The 21105-nt window shown below is 37.7% G+C and overlaps 1 protein-coding gene across 1 annotated transcript in view; it reads right to left on the bottom strand.

Annotated features, from left to right (window-relative positions):
- Positions 1-21105, bottom strand: part of NEK1 (NIMA related kinase 1) — a 206528-nt gene that overhangs the window by 92993 nt on the left and 92430 nt on the right. Inside the window, exons 19-22 of the mRNA XM_080796317.1 lie at positions 12932-13015; positions 12417-12500; positions 11639-11716; positions 10471-10566 (exon numbers count right to left, since the gene is read on the bottom strand). Coding sequence (XP_080652443.1) covers positions 10471-10566; positions 11639-11716; positions 12417-12500; positions 12932-13015 — 342 coding nt within the window. The remainder of the gene's footprint in view (positions 1-10470; positions 10567-11638; positions 11717-12416; positions 12501-12931; positions 13016-21105) is intronic.

Genomic DNA, 21105 nt, shown 5'->3' with positions numbered 1-21105 from the left:
AGCCGCAAAGCAAGCAGCCCGAAAAACGGTGCAAGAGCTGGTTATACTCCCGGCTCCAGACCTACCAGAAAAACTGAACTATTAAGAAGAAGATTTAGAGTATTTACAAAAATGGGCTAAATTAGACTATGAAGGGGATTGGGCTAAGACTAAAACAGGAGTTAATTCTTCCTCAGAGACTAGGTAAGAAGTTAGTAGACCAGATACATCAGGGTACTCATTTGGGGACACGCAAACTCAAGGAACTTATAGGCCAGCAGTTCCAGGTTTCTAAATTAGGACGTATGGTTCAGGATGTAGTTGATAGATGTGCTCAATGCCAGGAAGTTGATGTGGGAGGAACTAGAATGGGAAGAAGGAAAAGAGAAAGTGGTAAGGAACCAGAAATTTATTGGGAAATAGATTTTACAGAAATGAAACCTGGAAAATATGGGCACAAGTATATGTTAGTTTTTGTAGATACCTTTTCAGACTGGGTAGAGGCTTTTTCCGTCAAACGTGAGATGGCAGGAGTGGTAGCCAAAAAGCTATTAGAAGAAATAATTCCTACGTTTGGGCTGCCTCTCGTGATCGGGTCAGACAACGGCCCTGCATTTGTGAGTTCAGTCTCACAGACATTGGCCAAGACCGTGGGCACTAATTGGAAACTACATTGTGCCTACTGGCTCCAGAGTTCCGGGCAAGTAGAGAGAATGAACCAGACTCTTAAAGAGACCTTGACAAAGCTAATTCTGGAGACTGGAGGTGGACGGGTAGATCTCCTTCCTTTCGCCCTCCTCAGGGTGCAATGTACACCCTACTTAAACAAGGTGACCCCGTTTGAAATAATGTTTGGGAGCCCCCTACTCCCCACCAGCTCTGCCCTTGGCTACAAGAGGTTGCTCTAGCAGAAATGACTGATCAGTCTGTACTCCAGTCACCGCAAGCATTAGAATCTGTCTTAAAAAGAGCCCACACAGGGATCCAAACTGCCCACAGAGATGGAGACGGAGGTGAAACCACATCCTTACCAACCCGGGGACTTGGTTTGGATACATCGCCATCAAGTGGGAAACTTGGAGCCTCGCTGGAAGGGACCGTTTACTGTCATCCTGACCACCTCCACGGCAGTAAAAGTAGAAGGCATCAGGGCCTGGATTCACACAGGTCACGTCAAATGAGCCGAGGACGAGGACACCTCCCCAGAGGTGGAAGCTGCAGCCGACGGACTAAAGCTAAGACTCAAAAGACTATGAGTTCATTGTTGCTCCTATTGTTACCTGTTTGTGTAAGAGCTTCTGAGTCACTTCATAAGACAAAAAAAGTATAGGTGGGAAATTAGACGAACGGAATTAGGAAAATGGAAAAGGTTATACAAAGCGGTGAATGGCTAACTCATCAGCTGACTGTGCACTAATGTTACTTTTTGGCCCCTGCATTATAAACGCCCTAATGTCATTTGTACAAAAGAAAATTAGAACGATAAAAATGTTAGTCTTACATGCTCAATATAACTCCTTTTAACAGGTGAACATAGAACTAGCTGAAAAGTCAAGGATTTGACAAATCTCCAAAGAAAAGGGGGGAGTGTAAGGGCCTACGTAGCCAGAGGGAGTCATTTTGTGTTTATGCAGTGAACTTAGAGTGACCCTGCCCTTCCCAGAGGAACTTACTTGCAAGGCCTAGATACAAGGGCGGGTCAGGCCAGGTGAAGACATCCAATCACTGGGGGTGCATATATCTACTAGGGTAAATTGAAATTCAACTGGCCACCCACGTGTAACCTAGCATGACTGTGCAGTTTTCTCTGTGTGTTGTAGACCTAGCATGACTGTGCAGTTTTCTCTGTGTATTGCAATCTCATTGGCCACCTGTGTATAGCCAGGCTCAACTACCTCTATAAAAGTTAGTCTGTGAGGCTAGGAGGGGTCGCCTCTTTGTAAGAGACAGCCCCGACCGGTCAGTTTGATTCTCAATGCTTGGCACGAAATAAAGCTTTGTTTGACCTCCTTTGATTACGGACCCTAACAGTGGCAAGACTTAAGGATAAGAACATTCTGAAGTAGCCAAAGATGAGGAGTAGGTCCACCAGAAGCCTTACAGGCCTATCTGGCAGGTCCAAAGAATGAGACAATGATAGAAATAAGATACACAACAAAGAGTGAAATGCACAGCAGAAGGAACACAGCATATTCAAAATATAGTCTCTGACCTAACCAAAGAATAGACTTCCACAGATACGTTTCCTGAATTGATACTAAGAAATATACAGATTGGGTACCCCACTATGATAATTTAGATTAAAAATATAGTAAACAGCTCCATTTACAACTGTAGAACTGTAACTGAAGGATGTCAATGGAAGTGTCAAGCACCAATGAGAGTAAGAAGACAAAAAAGGGGTGCCTGGGTGGCTCAGTTGGTTAAGCGTCTGCCTTCAGCTCAGGTCATGATCTTGGAGTCCTAGGACTAAACCCCAAGTTGACTCCCTCCTCAATGGGTAGTCTACTTCTCCTCCCTTTCCCTCTGTCCCCCCACTCATGCTCAAGTGTTCTTTCTCTCAAATAAATAAATAAAATCTTTTTTAAAAAAGGAAAAGAAATAAATGAAACAGTCAACTGAATCGATAGATACACTGATACTGAATGATCAAGCATATGTTTACACTTACTCCTGGACAGTGGTCACGATCTTGTTGAATGGGTAGCGCAATGGGAAATAAGCTATAAAAAGAAAGCCTGTTTGGGGAACTGTGTTTTCGAAAACCGTTATACAAGATGTACTTAAGACCACATTTAGAGGTGTTTGTGGGCTACAAACACCTCTAGAGATGTTTTGCCCACAAAAAGCAGATTTCAGGAGAGAAACATAATTACACAGCTCTGCTTTGTGTTCCCTGAGCTATATTAACTTGGGCTTTGGAAGCATAACATTCTGAATCACTAAAATGAGCAGTTCCTACATGACAGAGAAAAGGAAACATTTCCCATTGATAAATGTGCTACTCCAGTATCCCACTTGCCAATCACAACATGAACCAAGACAAAGCCATTCATTTTACTCTGGGGACATCACAAGGTGTATATATAGCTGGCACAGACTGGCAGGTGGCTATATAAGCCTGCTGCCGAGCAGGCCTATGCATGCATGTATAACAATAGCAGAGTATATGGAGTAGCTGTCCCATCTCTAAGACTAAAGGGTATCACGTAATCAAAGCCATGTAGACCGCTATTGTCAAAAATGTGGATGCCCCATCTAATTTTGGATAATAGATCATATTTAAAAAATAAGGCTGATTTACACTAAGCATAAGCTTATCATATTTAATGGATATATTACTATCCCAATCACCTTCATGTGCTATATAAACTGCTAGAATGGATTATTAAAGACTAAACTAAAAACTGCAAGGGCAATTAATGGTCTGTAAAATTTGCAACTGCAATATTATTGCTGAATACAAGGATGATAGCAGCAAGCTTATCATGAAGAAAGCTGATTGAAAAAGAATATACAGGGAGGTTCATACGGATTCATCTTGATATAATCTCTGCCCCACTGTGCAAATGAGCACAAGATGAAATGTCCCTGTTTCCTGTGTTAAAGATACAAAACCAACAGAAAAAAGCAGATTATTCCTGATACACACACACACACACATATACATACATACATATGTATATATGTATATATCACCAAAGGTAGGCTCATACTATTTTCCAGATTAAGGTAACCCTGAAGGGACTTGGGTAATAAAAGAAATCATTGGTTCTGACTACAAAGATGAATTATTTCTACTTCTCACAAATTTGGTTGTTGAAACTTTCTCTTGAGGAACAGCTGATGAGTTAGCACTATAATTGTTAATACTCTTGCCCTATTCATGCTACTCCATCTGAAATAAGGGGGAGGAAAAGGGAATTAAGGAACACTAGGTTTAAAATATTTAAAAAGTATAGCAATCTAAAGCTAGGTAAATTTTGGTCAATGGGCCAGGAGATAATTACTAGACACTCTTGGGGAAGATGAAATATATTATCACAGTTAGTTTCACATTCAAACTTGTCCATGTTACATCAGGAAAGGAAAAGGGGGAGTGAGATGAGATTTCTCTACTCCTAGACTTTTAAAACAGGAGAAAAATGTAACTAACAGGACAAACAAATCAGAACAGCTATTAAATGAAACTACTTTGAACAAAAAACAAAAAGGAATTATCAAACAATCCTTAGACATATTCTAACTTTTGGAATTGTCTCTTTCACACATTCTCTTATAGCTAAGTGGTTCTTTTTCATCAGGAAGCTGGTAAGAAGAGAATCTCCCTATATGTTACTCAAATGGTGAATTAAGAAGAGACACACAAGACATGTGATCAAACTCCAAAACACACCACTGATAAAAACTATTAAATCCTAGAGATACAACGATACTCCTTATTATTTTACCATATATAACAGAAAAATGACAAAAGTATTTCCATTAAAAATAGGAACAAAGGACGCCTGGGTGGCTCAGTCGGTTAAGCCACTGCCTTTGGCTCAGGCCATGAGCCCAGGGTCCTGGGATCGAGTCCCACATCGGGCTCCTTGCCCCCCAGGGAGCCTGCTTCTCTCTCCGCCTCTGCCTGCTACTCTGCCTACTTATGTGTGCGCGTGCTCTCTCTCTCTGACAAATAAATAAATAAAATCTTTTTAAAAAATAGGAACAAAATATTATCCCTATTATTGTTTAATGTTGTCCTAGAAGTTCTGGCCAATGTAATAAAAGTAAAACAGTAAGACAAGGTACAGCTTAAAGAAAACAAGGGAAATTAAGGTTAGTGCATAAGAATAAAGACTTTGGGTGCCTGGGTGGCTCAGTTGGTTGGGCAACTGCCTTCGGCTCAGGTCATGATCCTTGAGTCCAGGGATCAAGTCCCACATTGGGCTCCCAGCTGCATGGGGGGTCTGCTTCTACATCTGACCTTCCCCCATCTCATGCTCTCTCTCACTCTCTCTCTTTCTCTCAAATAAATAAATAGTCTTAAAAAAAAAAAAAAAAGAATAAAGACTTCAACACTGGGCAGGCCTAGGTTCAAATCACTATTCCGTACTTACTGGAATTTTGACGTCACCTAATTGTTTCATCCTTCTATCTATTTTATAAAGTTGTAAAGATTAAACAAAGCACAATATGTGCAGTGGTTATAATGTCCCTACAATAAACTATAAGAATTATTGTTATGATATATATCATGGTTACTTGCCATTGATATAGCTGTACACTAAAAATCCAAAAAATTAAACACTGTATAAGCTAAAACCCAACAATTTCTCCACATAACAGCAATATTCTGGCAAGGAAAAAAAAACCCTTTTAAAACAGAAATAGAATTAGGTACTGTTAACAAATAACCTTTACAAAAAATATAACAAGTATGACCTTAAAATGATCAAAATTGTGCAAGAGATATAAAAGAAATAATGAATAAATGTAGATACTTAACATGCTCCTGAATAAATTAATTTGTGGGATTCAGGTAATACTGATAAAAATTCCAACAGAATTTCTTTTAAAGATTTATTTATTGATTTGAGAGACAGAAAGGGAGAGAGTGAGGGGGGACAAGGAGAGAGAAAGAGAGAAGCAGACTCCCCACTGAATGAGGAGCCCAATGCAGGGCTTGAGCTTATGACTCTGAGACCATGATCTAAGCTGAAATCCAGAGTCAGTCAGATGCTTAAATGAATGAACCACCCAGGTGCCCCCCAAGAGAATTTTAAAAAAGAGAGAGAGAGAAAGAGACAAAAATTAACCAGGAATGTATCTGGTAAAGAAAAAGAGAGCAAGCAACTAAGGAAAACAAAGAAGAGTAAAAAGGAAATGAGGGGAAAACTCTATCAGAAATTTAAATATAAGGAGGAGGGGCAAGAAGGCAGAAAAGTAGGAGACCCTGTTTCAACCGGTCCCCTGAAGTGAGCTAAATATCTACTAGAACACTCTGAACACCCAGAAAATCAGCCTGAGATGTAAGATTATACACTTCTGGAATTCTACAGTGGCAGAAGACATCAGTGGAGAGGGTGCACCTTGCCTGGATCGTGGCTGATATATTCAGCTATACATCCCCCAATCACCTGTCACCAAAATGATTAGGAGGAGGAACACCTAACAAAAGAAAAAATCAGAGACTGTGCCTTCTCCCACAGGACTATTGGGTATGGACATAACAGTATGTTGGAAAGGGAATTCATGGTAACAATTATCCAGGCAATGGCTAGGTTGGAGAAAACCATTTGTGACAACAAAGAATCTCTAAGGGCAGAAGTGAGAGCCGACCTGGCAGAAGTTAAAAATGCTATCAGTGAGATCCAATCTAACCCAAAAACTCTAACAGCTAGGGTAACCGAAGTAGAAGACAGAATTAGTGATCTAGAGGACAAAATGATAGAGAAAAAGGATTACGAGGAGGCCTGGAACAAACAGCTTAGAAGCCATGAAAACAGAATTAGGGAAATAAATGGCGCCACGAAACGTTCCAACGTCAGAGTTTTGGAGATCCCTGAGGGTGTGGAGAAAGAGAGAAGACTAGAAGATATAGTTGAACAAATTCTGGATGAAAATTTCCCCAATCTGGGGAATGGAACAAACGATCATGTCCTAGAGGCACAAAGAACACCCACCAAGATCAACGAATCTGGAAAGACTTCCAGACACTTGATTGCAAAATTCATGAATCAAAATTTTAGACAAGAGGTCCCAAGGGCAGCTAGGGGGAAGAGATTCCTTACATACAGAGGAAGGTCCATAAGAGTAACATCAGACCTGTCCACAGAAACCTGGCAAGCCAGAAAGGGCTAGAAAGATACATTTAGGGCTCTAAATGAGAAGAACATGCAGCCAAGAATACTTTATCCAGGAAGGCCGACATTCAAAATGGATGGAGAGAGGGGGCGCCTGGGTGGCTCAGTGGGCTAAAGCCTCTGCCTTCGGCTCGGGTCATGATCCCAGGGTCCTGGGATTGTCTGCCCAGCAGGGAGCCTGCTTCCTCCTCTCTCTGCCTGCCTCTCTGCCTACTTGTGCTGTCTGTCAAATAAATAAATAAAATCTTAAAAAAAAAATGCATGGAGAGATAAAAATCTTCCAAGACTGGCAAGGTTTAAAACAGTACGTGACCATCAAGCTGGCACTACAAGAAATATTAAGGGGCAGGTTCTATAAAAGAAGAAAGAACCCAACATAGAACATAAAAACATAGAACAGAAATTTATGAGACAATCTATAGAAATAAGGACATCACAGGCAACATGATGTCAGTTAACTCTCAACGGGAATGGATTAAATGCTCCCATAAAGCAGCACAGGGTTGCAGATTGGATAAAACGACAGGGCCTGTCCACAGGTTGTACAAGAGACCCATTTTGAACCTAAAGATACACCCAGACTGAAAGTGAAGGGAAGGAGAAGCATCTTTCATGCAATGGGCCTCAAAAGAAAGTTGAGGTAGCAATTCTCATATCAGATAAATTAGATGTTAAACTAAAGAATGTAATCAGAGATAAAGAAGGACACTACATCATTCTTAAAGAGTCTATCCACCAAGAAGATCTAACAATTGTAAATATTTATGCCCCCAATATGGGAGCAGCCAACTACATAAGCCAACTGTTAACCAAAATAAAGAGTCATATTGATATGAATACATTAACTGTAGGGATCTTAACACGCCACCCTCAGTAATAGATCATCCAAGCAGAAAATCAATAAAAAAACAAGAGCTTTGAATGACACATTGGACCAGATGGACCTCATAGATATATAAAGAACATTCCACCCAAAAACAACAGAATACTCATTCTTCTCGAGTGCACATGGAACTTTCTCCAGAGTAGACCACATACTGGGTCACAAATCAGGGCTCAACCAATACCAAAAGATTAAGATTATTCCCTGCATATTCTCAGACAACAATGCTTTGAAACCGGAACTCAACCACAAGAAAGTGTTTGGAAGGAATTCAAACACTTGGAAGCTAAAGACCAAGCTGCTCAAGAATGTTTGGATCAACCAGGAAATCAAAGAAGAACTTAAACAATTCATGGAAACCAATGAGAATGAAGACACATCAGTCCAAAACCTATGGGATACAGCAAAGGCAGTCCTAAGGGCGAAATACATAGCCATCTAAGCATCATTCAAAAAAATTGAAAAATCCCAAATATACCAGTTCTCTTTACACCTTAAAGAACTGGAAAACCAACAACAAATTAAGCCAAACCTATGCACAAGAAGGGAAATAATCAAGATTAGGACAGAGATCAGTGAGATAGAAACTAGAGATACAGTAGAACATATCAACGAAACTAGAACCTGGTTCTTTGAAAGAATTAATGAGATCTATAAACCACTGGCCAAACTAATCCAAAAGAAAAGAGAGAGGACCCAAATTAATAAAATTATGAATGAAAGGGGAGAGATCGCAACTAACACTAAGGAAATAGAAACAATCATCAGAAATTATTATCAACAGTTATATGCCAATAAGCTAAGCAACCTAGAAGAAATGGATGCATTCCTAGAAACCTATAAACTTACAAGACTGAAACAGGAAGGAATTGACAACCTGCATAGACCAATATCTAGTAAGGAAATTGAAGCAGTGATCAAAAACCTCCCAAAAAACAAGAGCCCAGGACCTGATGGATTCCCTGGGTAATTCTACAAAATTCAAAGAAGAAATAATACCTAGTCTCCTGAAGCTGTTTCAAAGAATAGAAACAGAAGGAAAACTTCCAGACTCTTTCCATGAAGCCAGCATTACCCTGATCCCCAAACCAGGCAAAGACCCCATCAGAAAAGAGAATTTCAGACCAATATCTCTGATTAATATGGATGCCAAATTTCTCAACAAGATCCCAGCTAATAGGATCCAACAGTACATTAAGAAAGTACATTAAGAAGATTATCCACCATGACCACATGGGATTTATCCTTGAGATGCAAGGGTGGTTCAACATCTGCAAATCAATCAATGTCATAGAACAAATCAATAAGCGAAGAGAGAAGAACCACATGGTCTACTCAACTGATGCAGAAAAAGCATTTGACAAGATACAGCACCCATTCCTCATTAAAACTCTTCAAAGTATAGGGATAGAGGGAACATTCCTCAACTTCATAAAATCTATGTATGAGAAACCCACAGCAAATATCATTCTCAGTGGGGAAAAGCTGACAACCTTCCCTTTGAGATCAGAAACACAACAAGGATGCCCACTCTCGCCTCTGTTGTTCAACATAGTACTAGAAGTCCTAGCAACAGCAATCAGACAACAAAAAAAGGTATTCAAATTGGCAAAGAAGTCAAACTCTCTCTCTTCACAGATGACATGATACTTTATATGGAAAACCCAAAAGACTCCACCCCCAAACTACTAGAACTCATACAGCAATTCAGTAATGTGGCAGGATACAAAATCGGTGCACAGAAATCAGTTGCTTTCTTATACACCAACAATGAAAATATAGAAAGGAAAATTAGAGAATTGATTCCATTTACTATAGCACCAAGAATCATAAGATACCTAACCAAAGAGGTAAAGGATCTGTACTCGAGGAACTACAGAACACTCATGAAAGAAATTGAAGACACAAAAAGATGGAAAAACATTCCATGCTCATGGATCAGAAGAATAAACATTGTTAAAATGTTTATTGTTAATGTAAAATTATATTTAAAAAATTTTAAATATATTCTAAATCCACAATTACTAACATAGTGAGGTGGTGGCAGAACAGATAGAGTAATGGAGCAGAAGAGAGCTTGATGCATGTGTACTATAGAGTCATTCTCTAGTTTGTATAAGAGTTCAATATATATATTTATATTACTATTTATGTCAATAATTTATATTAACTCATATTAATTATATAGGTATTTATATTAATGTATAAAAGTAGATTAATATACTATAAATTTATATATTTTTATAATATAAATCATGAATCTATATGTTATATTATATATAAAATATATAAATATTTTTATATTTATATTTATTTTTATTTATTTTTTATTTTTATTTATTTTTATTTATTTTTATATTTATTTATAGATTTATATTATTTATTATTTATATTTATATATATATAGATATATATAAAATATATCTATGAATCAGTGGCAGAAGGAAAGCACAGCCATTAAGTGATGCCAGGACTTTGATTAGGAACTGGCAATAATAAAAACTTATTATTTTAGAACTTATTCATTTAGAATAAGTAAATTAGGTTCTCACCCCAAATCAAACCCCAAAATAACTTTCATATTGATCATCCTTAAATGGGAAAGACAGAGAGGGAGAGACAGGTGAGGGGATGAGAGGGGAGAATGAATGAGAATAAAAAATGGGAAAGAATTACAAAATTATAATGGTGACATATTAGCCAGTAAGAGATATAGGAACATCAACATGACCACGATCAAGAATATGAGCTAAATCTTACATGTTCTTCCCATACTTTCTTTTCTCTCTCATACGCTTCCTTTCTCTTTCGTTCTAATTGTTCTTTTAGTACAGCAGCACGTGCACTTGCTTGGGCCTGAAAATAAAAACAATCAACAAAATTAGTTACCAGAAAGAAGGCATAGGTTGTTTTTTTGTTTTGTTTTGTTTGAGGTCTCTAAAACGATCTACTTATTTTGCCAAAAAAGAGGGAGTTCTGGGGGTGGGGGAGAATTTCTTGAGTAAAAATAGAAGCTCACTCTATATCCCTAGCACTAAAACCAGGGCTCAACACAAAGCAGCTGCTCAAAAAGTATTTGTTGAATAAAAATAAATACAGGCATATTCTTTTTTTTTTTTTAAGTGTGCAGCATGATGGTATTTTTATTTATTTATTTTTTAAATTTAATTTAATTTTTTTTCAGTGTTCCCAAATTCATTGTTTATGCACCATACCCACTGCTCCATGCAATATGTGCCCTCCATAATACCCACCACCAGGCTCACCGCACCCCCCACCCCCCCAAAACCCTCAGTTTGTCTCTCAGAGTCCACAGTCTCTCATGGCCTGTCTCCCCCTCCGATTTCGCCCAACTCACTTCTCTCCATCTCTCATTCTAATGGAATATCATATGTAAAAATTTTAAACTATGGTTATATACAGACATCATTTGTCTTCAGAGAAATAGACAATAATATTTTTCATTTTTAAGGTTACCATTTTTTCTTTTTAAGATTGTGTAAAGTTTCATATACTTCTGTCATTTTATCAAATTACTCTCCATAAATACAGGATACGAAGAGAGAGGAAGACACTGTTTTCTAGAAACCAAACAGTGAGGGATAAAGGGGAATGAAAAATTAAGGCAGAGAATAACTATGTAAGACTTAACACAATTTTCTTTTACTTTTTTAAGATTTTATTTGTTTATTTGACAGACAGAGATCACAAGTAGGCACAGAGCCAGGCAGAGAGAGAGGGAGGAAGAAGCAGGCTTCCTACTGAGCAGAGAGCCTGATGTGGGGTTCAATTCCAGGACCCTGAGATCATGACCTGAGCCAAAGGCAGAGGCTTAACCCACTGAGCCACCCAGGTGCCCCAAGACATAACACAATTTTCTACCTTAAGTCCCAATCTTCTCCAAGAAAACTATATTTCTAGTTTATACCTTAAATGCTTCAACTTTTTTACGCCGCATGTCAGCCTCCTCACTTCCTTCTTGTCCTTCAGAATAATCAGCTTCTTTCTACAAAGTAAGTACATAAGCAAATCTCTTAGGACAGAGCCTTGAATTCAGTGTAGAGCTCTGTGGAAGATAATACGAATAAACTAACACCTAAAAATATAAAATGGTATATTGTTTAACACTGCTAGTTTTCTCTCAAGTGCTGCAAGTGAATTATCCACAACTACGAACTCTTATAGACAATGAATGGAAAAAAAAGACAAAAATAGAATGATATAAAATGGCCATGGGTAGTACTTTAATTTTCCTCTCAAAATTCCTCTTGAAAAATGGTCTTATTAATTTTAAATCCCACAACTAAAATGCATTTTACTCCTATGTATAGTTTTCTGATCTTTGACTTTAACTCTATCAGATTTTATGTTAGTGGCACAGCATTTTTTATTTTTTTTAAAGATTTTATTCATTTATTTCAGAGCGAGAGAGAGAGAAAGAGAGGAGAGAGAGACAGAGAGAGGGCATGCACAAGTTGGGGGTGGGGAGAAGAGGAAGGGGGAGAAGAGGAAGAGGGAGAAGCAGACTCCGCGCTGAGCAGGGAGCCTGATGTGGGGCTCTTTCCCAGGACTGTGGGATCATGACCTGAGCCAAAGGCAGATGCTTAACCAACTGAGCCACCAGGCGCCCCAGTGGCATAACATTTTTAATCTTAATCTATTATAATGTCATTCAATTACTTTTTAAAAATTATTATTCAACCTGCCTTTTCACCACGAAGTTTGGCTCTAATCTGTTGGCGCTCATTGAAATTCTGCAGTCTTATTTGCCTCAGTCTTGCCAGATAGACCTACAAGGAGAGAAAAAAAACATACAGCAGTTTAATTTAAAGAAAAAACTACCAATATTTTTATTGCTAAGAATTTTTTAATTTAAAGAAAAGTGTTAATCTGAATACAAGAAATAAAAGTTTCAAAATCTGGTTAATGGAAATGTAATATTAGCTTTCAAGTGTTTAATTTAGATCAACTTATTTCTGAAAAGAAACACATAATTATAAATTTTTATTTTTATCAAAAGAAAAGAAATCAACTCAGAATACTGAATATCAGTTATGGGGCAAAATTATGACACAGCATGTCAGTCAAATTATATTAACAGGTCCCTGTAGAATTACAAAATCCTTAAATAATTGTTAAGAATTTAAACCATGCAAGAAAGGAAGGCAATAAACTCAAAAATGGCTATGTGACGGAGGTAGCGAACATGCGGGAAGCATACCTCTTCCTCTTTGTTTCTTGGCTTCCCTCCTCTCGAAGAGCTGGACCTGCCTCCATACATAGCTGCCAGGTTTTGCAGGATTCCCTGTTCATCATTTAATGTACTAAGTTTAAAGAATGACTAAGGCTACATTAGCATCTTACCTAGGAATATCCAGGTGCCACTTTATTTCATTTGGCAAACACTGATCATTTCTAGTGGATAAACTTAAGATAAACCCTGGCATTTTCCTACGTCAGTATAACCAACACATTCATTGAGAACAGAAGGAAGCAATTAAACCCCATATATAATTATTCAAAAGAGAGACCAGCTATGTTTTTATTAGTCATTTAAGTAATCAGTTTTTTAAAACTGCTTTGGAGGTTAGCTAAACCCAAATACAAGTTCTGTTCTGTAAAGGGCCGGTCATTTCTACACATTTGTTTACATACTAAATACACAGACACAATATTAAATGCTTGAACTCAAACTCTACACTTGGGCATATCCTGTTACTATACTACAAATGATCACACTCAATCACAAACTGGTATCATTTTTAAACACAGCTTATCATAAACATGGAATTCTGTCCTTATTAGAAATTATTAATATCCTTCTAAAAAGTTATCAGATTGACAAACTATCCATTTTCTCCGCCTTCAGCACACAACTATGCTGTAAGATTTTCTCCTTAAAAAAATCATCAGGGTCTAACTTTCCTATCTAATGTCTTTTTATCAGCTTATTGAAAGCATACTTTTTTATATTCATGACCTCCATTTTCCTGCTTCCTATTTACATTTTTTTCCCTATTTACTTTCTAACCTAACACAATCTGGTTTCTGATCCCACAAAGACTGTGAAAATTTTCAAGGTTACCACTGACTTCCTAGTTCACAATTCAAATGGACACTTTGGAGTAAATTTTTAATTAATATTTCCACAGGAGATAAGTTTGAATCCATACAAGTATTTTTTTCCTCTCAAAAAAACATAAGTTCAGGGGCGCCTGGGTGGCTCAGTGGGTTAAAGTCTCTGCCTTCGGCTCAGGTCATGATCTCAGGGTCCTGGGATCGAGCCCGCATCGGGATTCTCTGCTCCGTGGGGAACCTGCTTCCCCTCCTCTCTCTCTCTACCTGCCTCTCTGCCTACTTGTGATCTCTGTCTGTCAAATAAATAAATAAAATCTTTAAAAAAAAAATGTTCACTGCAGAAAGCTTATAAATCATTCACGATTTGACAACCCAAAGCACCTAAAGTCCAAAGTTAATTTACTTCCAAATTTCCTTTTCCTCATATGTATAAATACATACACATTTTATCTTTACAGAACTGGAATTTTACTATAGTTATTCTGATTTTACCTTAATATTAATCAGCATATCAATTAATTGTAATATTCCGAGTCTCTCCTCACATTCAATATCCTTAAAAACAGTATTGTTAGCTGACTATATAGTATTCATAATATTCCACCAAATAGTGTTCTACAATTCACACATTAAAAACAAATCTCTCTTCTCTTTCATATTTATAACAGCACTCTCTCCTGGTTCTTCCAATCAATCCTCACTATTTTTCCCTGGCTTTTCTCTTCCTTGGCTCATCACTAATGTCAATATTTTGTCAAGGTTCATTCTCTGGTCCTCCTTCACTTCTTATTCCTAGGCTTTAACATATGTTGCTGATTCCCAAATCTCAATCAGCCTTGTAGTCCTTTTTCTTGAATGTCTGTGTATATTCAACTAACACCTGGAAGTAGCAAAGCTACTTCAAACAATTTATAAACCTGACTTCATCATTCTTTTTACTATATGATTTTATTCCTACTTCAGTTATTGATCACAATCTGCCACTCAAGTCAGCAAGCTGGGAGTATTCTTTGCCTCTTTCTCTACCCTGCCAAAAACAAAGGACCATCAAATTACTAAGCTACCTCCTCCTGTCTAACTACCCCTTTAGTTTCTGCCTTACTTCATGCTCTCTTCTCTTGACTTCTGACTTTCCAAGAGTTTCCTAATTTATCATTACATCTCTTACTCTATTCCTTTCCCCAGTCTATTCTCTACAATGCAGAGTAGCCCTTATAATAGTTTCTTTCACATCAAAGCCCACATAAACCTTCCAATGGTTTCCATATCTTAATATATGAATATAGATTATTCATATACATTCTATTCCATTGCATGGCAGATAAGGCCATTTATGACCTAGCTGTATCTATTCTCATCTCTGCCAATGCCTACATTCTAGCCATGATGACTACATGTGGTTTATAGACTATGTCATGATTTCACTCATCTTCTTAAAATGGCTAATTCTACTTATCTTCCAAAATGCAAATCAAACATTTCTCCCATGGAGAAAGCCCAGCTCATACCTCCTCCAGTCAGTTAAGTGTGACATGTCATACCATTTTTATATATAACATCTGCAGTAGTGCACATCAGTGTATCGTAATGGTGGACAGGCAATATATATGATGGTTAAGAACATGGACTATGAAAGACTCCAAATTCTGTCAGTTCACACATTTGTCAATGTCACCTAACCATTGCTGACCTTCAGCAAAATTAAACTTGCTGTAAGTTTGGGCATAATAATACTACCTACATTGTGGGTATATCAGAACAAAAAATATTATTACATGAATGTGCTCTGCCTATCTCTTATTGGAGCCTGACCAAAGGCTACTGCCCACTAAGTTTCTTCCCCTCTTCAAAGGGATCTTGGCATTAGCTTATCAGTTCCTTGAGCTTTTGAGATATGAGTCAGAGAGTAGGAAGGTGAAGAAAACAAGAAATAGGCAAGACTGGGCAAAGATGTGAGGTGAACTATGAAAAGATGATGGAAGTATCTACAGTTACAGAAGTGTGGGTGGAGGAGAACTGAGTATCACTATAGACTGCATCTTTCTTTCATGGTATTTGAGGACTTTAAGTAGAAAAATCTGAGTTACTTTGAAGCAATTTTTTAAAAAGATTTTATTTATTTATTAGACAGAGATCACAAGTAGGTAGAGAGGCAGGCAGAGAGAGAGGAGGAAGCAGGCTCTCCGCGGAGCAGAGAGCCCAATGCAGGGCTCAATCCCAGGACTCTGGGATCATGACCTGAGCCGAAGGCAGAGGCTTTAACCCACTGAGCCACCCAGGCGCCCCATGAAGCCATTTTTTTTTTTTTAACATTTCATTTTGAAATACTTTAGATTCACAGAAAGGTAAAATGTACAAGGAGTTTTCATGGACCCTGCATCCACCCTCTCCCAAGTTTATCATCTTGCATAACTATAGTACACTATCAAAGCCAGGAAACTGATTCTAGCAATTACACATGACATACAGTGTATCTGTATTAATGCAATTTTGTCACACATATAACCTTATGTAACCATCACCATAATCAAGATACTCAATTGTACCATTACTATACACTTCACAGCCATATTCACTACTCCCTACCTAACATCCATCAACTACTAATATGTTCTCCATCTTTACGTTTCACAAAATTTACACATTGGAATCAAACAGTACATATCCATTTGAGATGGACTGTTTTTACTTCATATTATTCCTTGCAGTCCATTCAAGGTATTGGATGCATAAATCAATGGTTTGTTCTGTTTCACTGCTAATATTCCATGGTATGGATATACCATAATTTGCTCATTCACTCACTCACTGCAGGACATTGGGCAGTTTCAACCTTTTGGTTATGAAGAGTTAGAAGTTGCTAAGAACATTCATGTACAAATTTCTGAGTGAAAATACATTTTCTTTACTCTGGGACATAGGTGCAAGGTAGAATTACCTATGGTAAGTCCATTTTTAGTTTTAAAAGGGACTGTCAAATTATTTTGCATAATGGTTGTGTCACTTTACATTCTCACCAACAATGGATAATTCAGTTTCTCCACATCATCACCAGCATCTGGTTTTTAATCACTTTTTTTTTTTTTTAAAAGATACTCCAATCCGGGGCACCTGGGTGGCTCAGTGGGTTAAAGCCTCTGCCTTTGGCTCAGGTCATGATCCCAGTGTCCTGGGATGGAGCCCCGCAGCGGGCTCTCTGCTTGGCAGGGAACCTGCTTCCTCCTCTCTCTCTGCCTGTCTCTCTGCCTACTTGTGATCTCTGTCTAATAAATAAATAAAATCTTAAAAAAAAAAGAAAAGATACTCCAATCCATGGATTGGAAGTGTTGGTATTACTTTTTTTTTTTTTAAGATCTTGTTTATTTATTTGAGAGAGAGAGGGGGAGAGAAAGAGGGAGTTTAAGAGGGGAGAAGGTCAGAAGGAGAAGCAGACTCCCTATAGAGCTGGGAGCCCGATGCGGGACTTGATCCTGGGACTCCAGGATCATGACCTGAGCTGAAGGCAGTTGCTTAACCACTGAGCCACCCAGGTGCCCTTTTTATCACTTTAAATTTAGTCACTCGGATAGGTGTGTAGTGATATATCAATGTGGTTTCAATTTGCAATTCCCGCACAGCTAATGATGTTATCTGCCATCTGTATACCCTTTTTGATGCAATGTTTAGCCTGTCTTTTGCCCATTTTCTAATTAGATTCTCATTGTTTTTATTTATTTATTTTTATTTTATTTTATTTATTTGTTTGACAGACAGATTACAAGTAGGCAGGCAGAGAGAGAGAGGAGGAGGCAGGCTCCTGCCAAGCAGGGAGCCTGATGCGGGGCTCGATCCCAGGACCCTGGGACCATGCCCCAAGCCGAAGGCAGAGGCTTTAACCCACTGAGCCACCCAGGCGCCCCGATTCTCAGTGTTTTTAATGTTGAGTTTTGGATTCTTTATGTGTTCTAGACACAAGCCCTTTCTTTTTCTTTCTTTCTTTTTTTTTTTTTAAGATTTTGTTTTTTTATTTGTGAGAGGGAAGGAGAGAGAGAGAGAGAGCGCACACAAGCAGGCAGAATGGCAGGCAGAGGTGGAGAGAGAAGCAGGCTCCCTGCTGAGCAAGGAGCCGGATGCGGAACTCAATCCCAGGACCATGGGATCATGACCTGAGCCTAAGGCAGCGCCTTAACAGACTGAGCCACCCAGGCATCCCAACACAAGCCCTTTCTTGAATATGGGCTTTACAAATATTTTCCTCCCAAAATGTAATTTGTATTTTCTCCCTCCTAACAAAATTTTTTTTTTAAAGATTTTGTTTATTTATTTGACAGACAGAGATCACAAGTAGGCAGAGAGGCAGGTAGAGAGAGAGAGGAGAGGAAGCAGGCTCCCCACGGAGCAGAGAATCCCGATGCGGGGCTCGATCCCAGGACCCTGAGATCACGACCCGAGCCAAAGGCAGAGGCTTTAACCCACTGAGCCACCCAGGTGCCCCCTAACAAAATTTTTTTGCAGAACAAAGTTTTTAATTCTGATGCCAAGTCCAGTTTATAACATTTTCCTTTTATGGACTGTGCTTTAGACTCCAAGTCTAAGAACTCTTTGTCTAGTCTGAGAGCTCAAATTTTCTCCTTCTTCTAAAAGTTTTACCATTTTATGTTTTCCCCTAGAATGCATGACCTCTTTTAACTATTTTATAAGGTGTGAGATTTAGGTCAAGTTTCATATTTTTGCATATGAATGGATGTCCAATTTCTCAAGCATTCATACTGAAAAGGCAATCTACCCTCCATGAACTGCTTTTGCTTCTTTTTCAAAAATCAGTGGGGCACATTTTTATAGATCTATTTGTGGGTTTTCCATACTGTTCCATTAATCTATGTACTTACCACTCCACTCATACTATACTGTTTTGATTTCTATAGCTGTAAGGAAGCCTTAATATAAGGAAGAGTCATTCTTCCCACTTAATTCTTCAAAACTGTTTTGGCTGTTTTAAGACCTTTCCCTTTCCATATACATTTTAGAATAAGTTTGTCTGTATCTATAAAAAATGTTCCTGAGATTTTACCAGGAATTACACTAAACAAAGATCAAGTTAGGACAACCTACCATTTTTACTACATTGAGTCTTCCAATTCATGAACATGATATGATTCTTTAAGTATTTAGATCTTCTTTGATTTCATCAACATTTTGTCATTTTAATTGCATAAATCCTGCATGTTTTACTAATTTTTTTCATTTTTTGGAAGCATTTATAAATGGTATTGTATTTTTATACACTTCTTTATTGTCAATGTATAGAAATTCAGTTGATTTTTATGTGTTGAATCTTGCATCCTGCTAACTATAATGAACTCATCTTTTAGTTCCAGAAGAGTTTTCGGAGAGTTCTTCGGATTTTCTAAACAAATAATCATGTCAACTGGAAATAACAATTATTTCATTCCTTCCTTCTTTTCAACTCTGTATGCCTTTTATTTCTCTTTCCTGCCTTACTGCAGTAACTAGAACTTCCAGTACGATGTTGTGATTCCAGTGGTGAGAGCAAACATCCTTCTCTTTTTCCCTACTGTAGAGGGAGAGCATTTAGTCTTCTATGTATATGAAGTTAGATTTAAGGTTTTTGTTTTTTTTGTAGATGCCTATTAGGAAGTTGAGGGTGTTTCCCTTTATTTCTAGTTTACTGACAGTTTAAGTCATGAACTTTATCAAAAGATTTTCTGCATCAATTGATTTGATTATATGATTTTTCTTCTTCAGCCTACTGATACGGTGGATTACACTGATTTTCTAATATTGAAACAGGATTTGCATTTCCAGACTAAATGCTACTTGGTCATGTTAGATTAGAATAACTAAAATTTTATTACAGATTTTTGCACCTGGGTTCATGAGATACATTAGTCTGTACTTTTCTTTTTTTGTGCTTTGTCGAGCTTGGATATCAGGGTAATACAGGCCTCAGAATGAGTTGGGAAATATTCCTACTGTTTCTATTTCCTAAGAGATTGTATCATTGTATCAAACTGGTGTTAATTCTTTGAATGTTTGGCAAAATTCTCCAGTGAAACCAGGTAGGGCTGAAGATTTCTTTTTTTATATACCTTTTAAATCACAAATTCAATTTTTAAATGTTACAGGGCTGGGATGCCTGGGTGGCTCAGTCGGTTAAGCGGTGCCTTCGGCTTGGGTCATGATCCCAGCGTCCTGTGATCGAGTCCCACATCGGGTTCCTTGCTCAGCAGGGAGCCTGCTTCTCCCTCTTCCTTTGCCTGCCTGTGCTCTCTTTCTCGCTCTCTGACAAGTAAATAAATAAAATCTAAAAAACAAACAAACAAACAAAAACTAAGTTACAGGACTGCTTAAGGTATCTATTCCAATTTGGTAGTGTGTAGTTTTCAAAGACTTGGTCTAGTTCTTCCAAGTTGTTGAATTTATGAGTGTCAAGGTGCTTGTTATTACCCTGTTACTCACTACAAAATCTGTAGTAATATCCCTTGTTTTATTCTTGATCTTGGTCATTTATGTCATCTTTGTTTTTATTGTCAATCTAGAGATTATCAATTTCATTCAATTTTTTTCTAAGAACCAGCTTTCTATTTCATTAAATTTCTAAATAATTTTCCCATTTTCAATTTCATTGATTTCTACTTATAATGATTTCCTCCATTCTGTTTGCTTTGGGTCTATTTTGCTCTTCTTTTTCCAGTATCTTGAGATAGGAACTTAAGAGTGCTGATTTGAAGCCTTTCTTCTTTTCAATATAAGCATCTAGTGTTATAAATTTCCTTCAGAGCAGGGCTCTAGCTGCATCTCACAAATTTTAATATGTTGTGTGTCTATTTTCGTTCAGTTCTTTTTTTTTTATTTTAATAAACATATAATGTATTTTTATCCCCAGGGGTACAGGTCTGTGAATCGCCAGGTTTACACATTTCACAGCACTCATCATAGCACATACCCTCCCCAATGTCCATTTCCCCACCACCCTCTCCCGTCCCTCCTCCCTATTTTCATTCAGTTCTATGTGTTTTTAAGTTTCTTTTTAGATTTCCTATTTGACCCCATCTTAGTTAAAAGTGTTTTAATTTTTAATTGTTTGTACACTTTCCTGTCATCTTTCTAGTATAGATTTCTAGTTTGGTTCCATGATGTTCAAAGATTATACTCTGTGTAATTTTGATTCTTCTGAATTCCTTAAGGTTTTATGATCCAGCATATAGTCTGTCTTGGTGATGTCTCATTGCATGTTAACTTATTTCCCACTTGAAAAAAAAGTATATTGTGCTATTGTTGGGTTGAATACTCTACAAGTATAAAATAGAACTTGGT

The sequence above is a fragment of the Martes martes genome (assembly GCF_963455335.1).
Source record: "Martes martes genome assembly, chromosome: 2".
In the NCBI taxonomy this organism is placed as follows: Eukaryota; Metazoa; Chordata; class Mammalia; order Carnivora; family Mustelidae; genus Martes; species Martes martes.
This window is presented reverse-complemented; position numbering and strand designations above follow the sequence as displayed.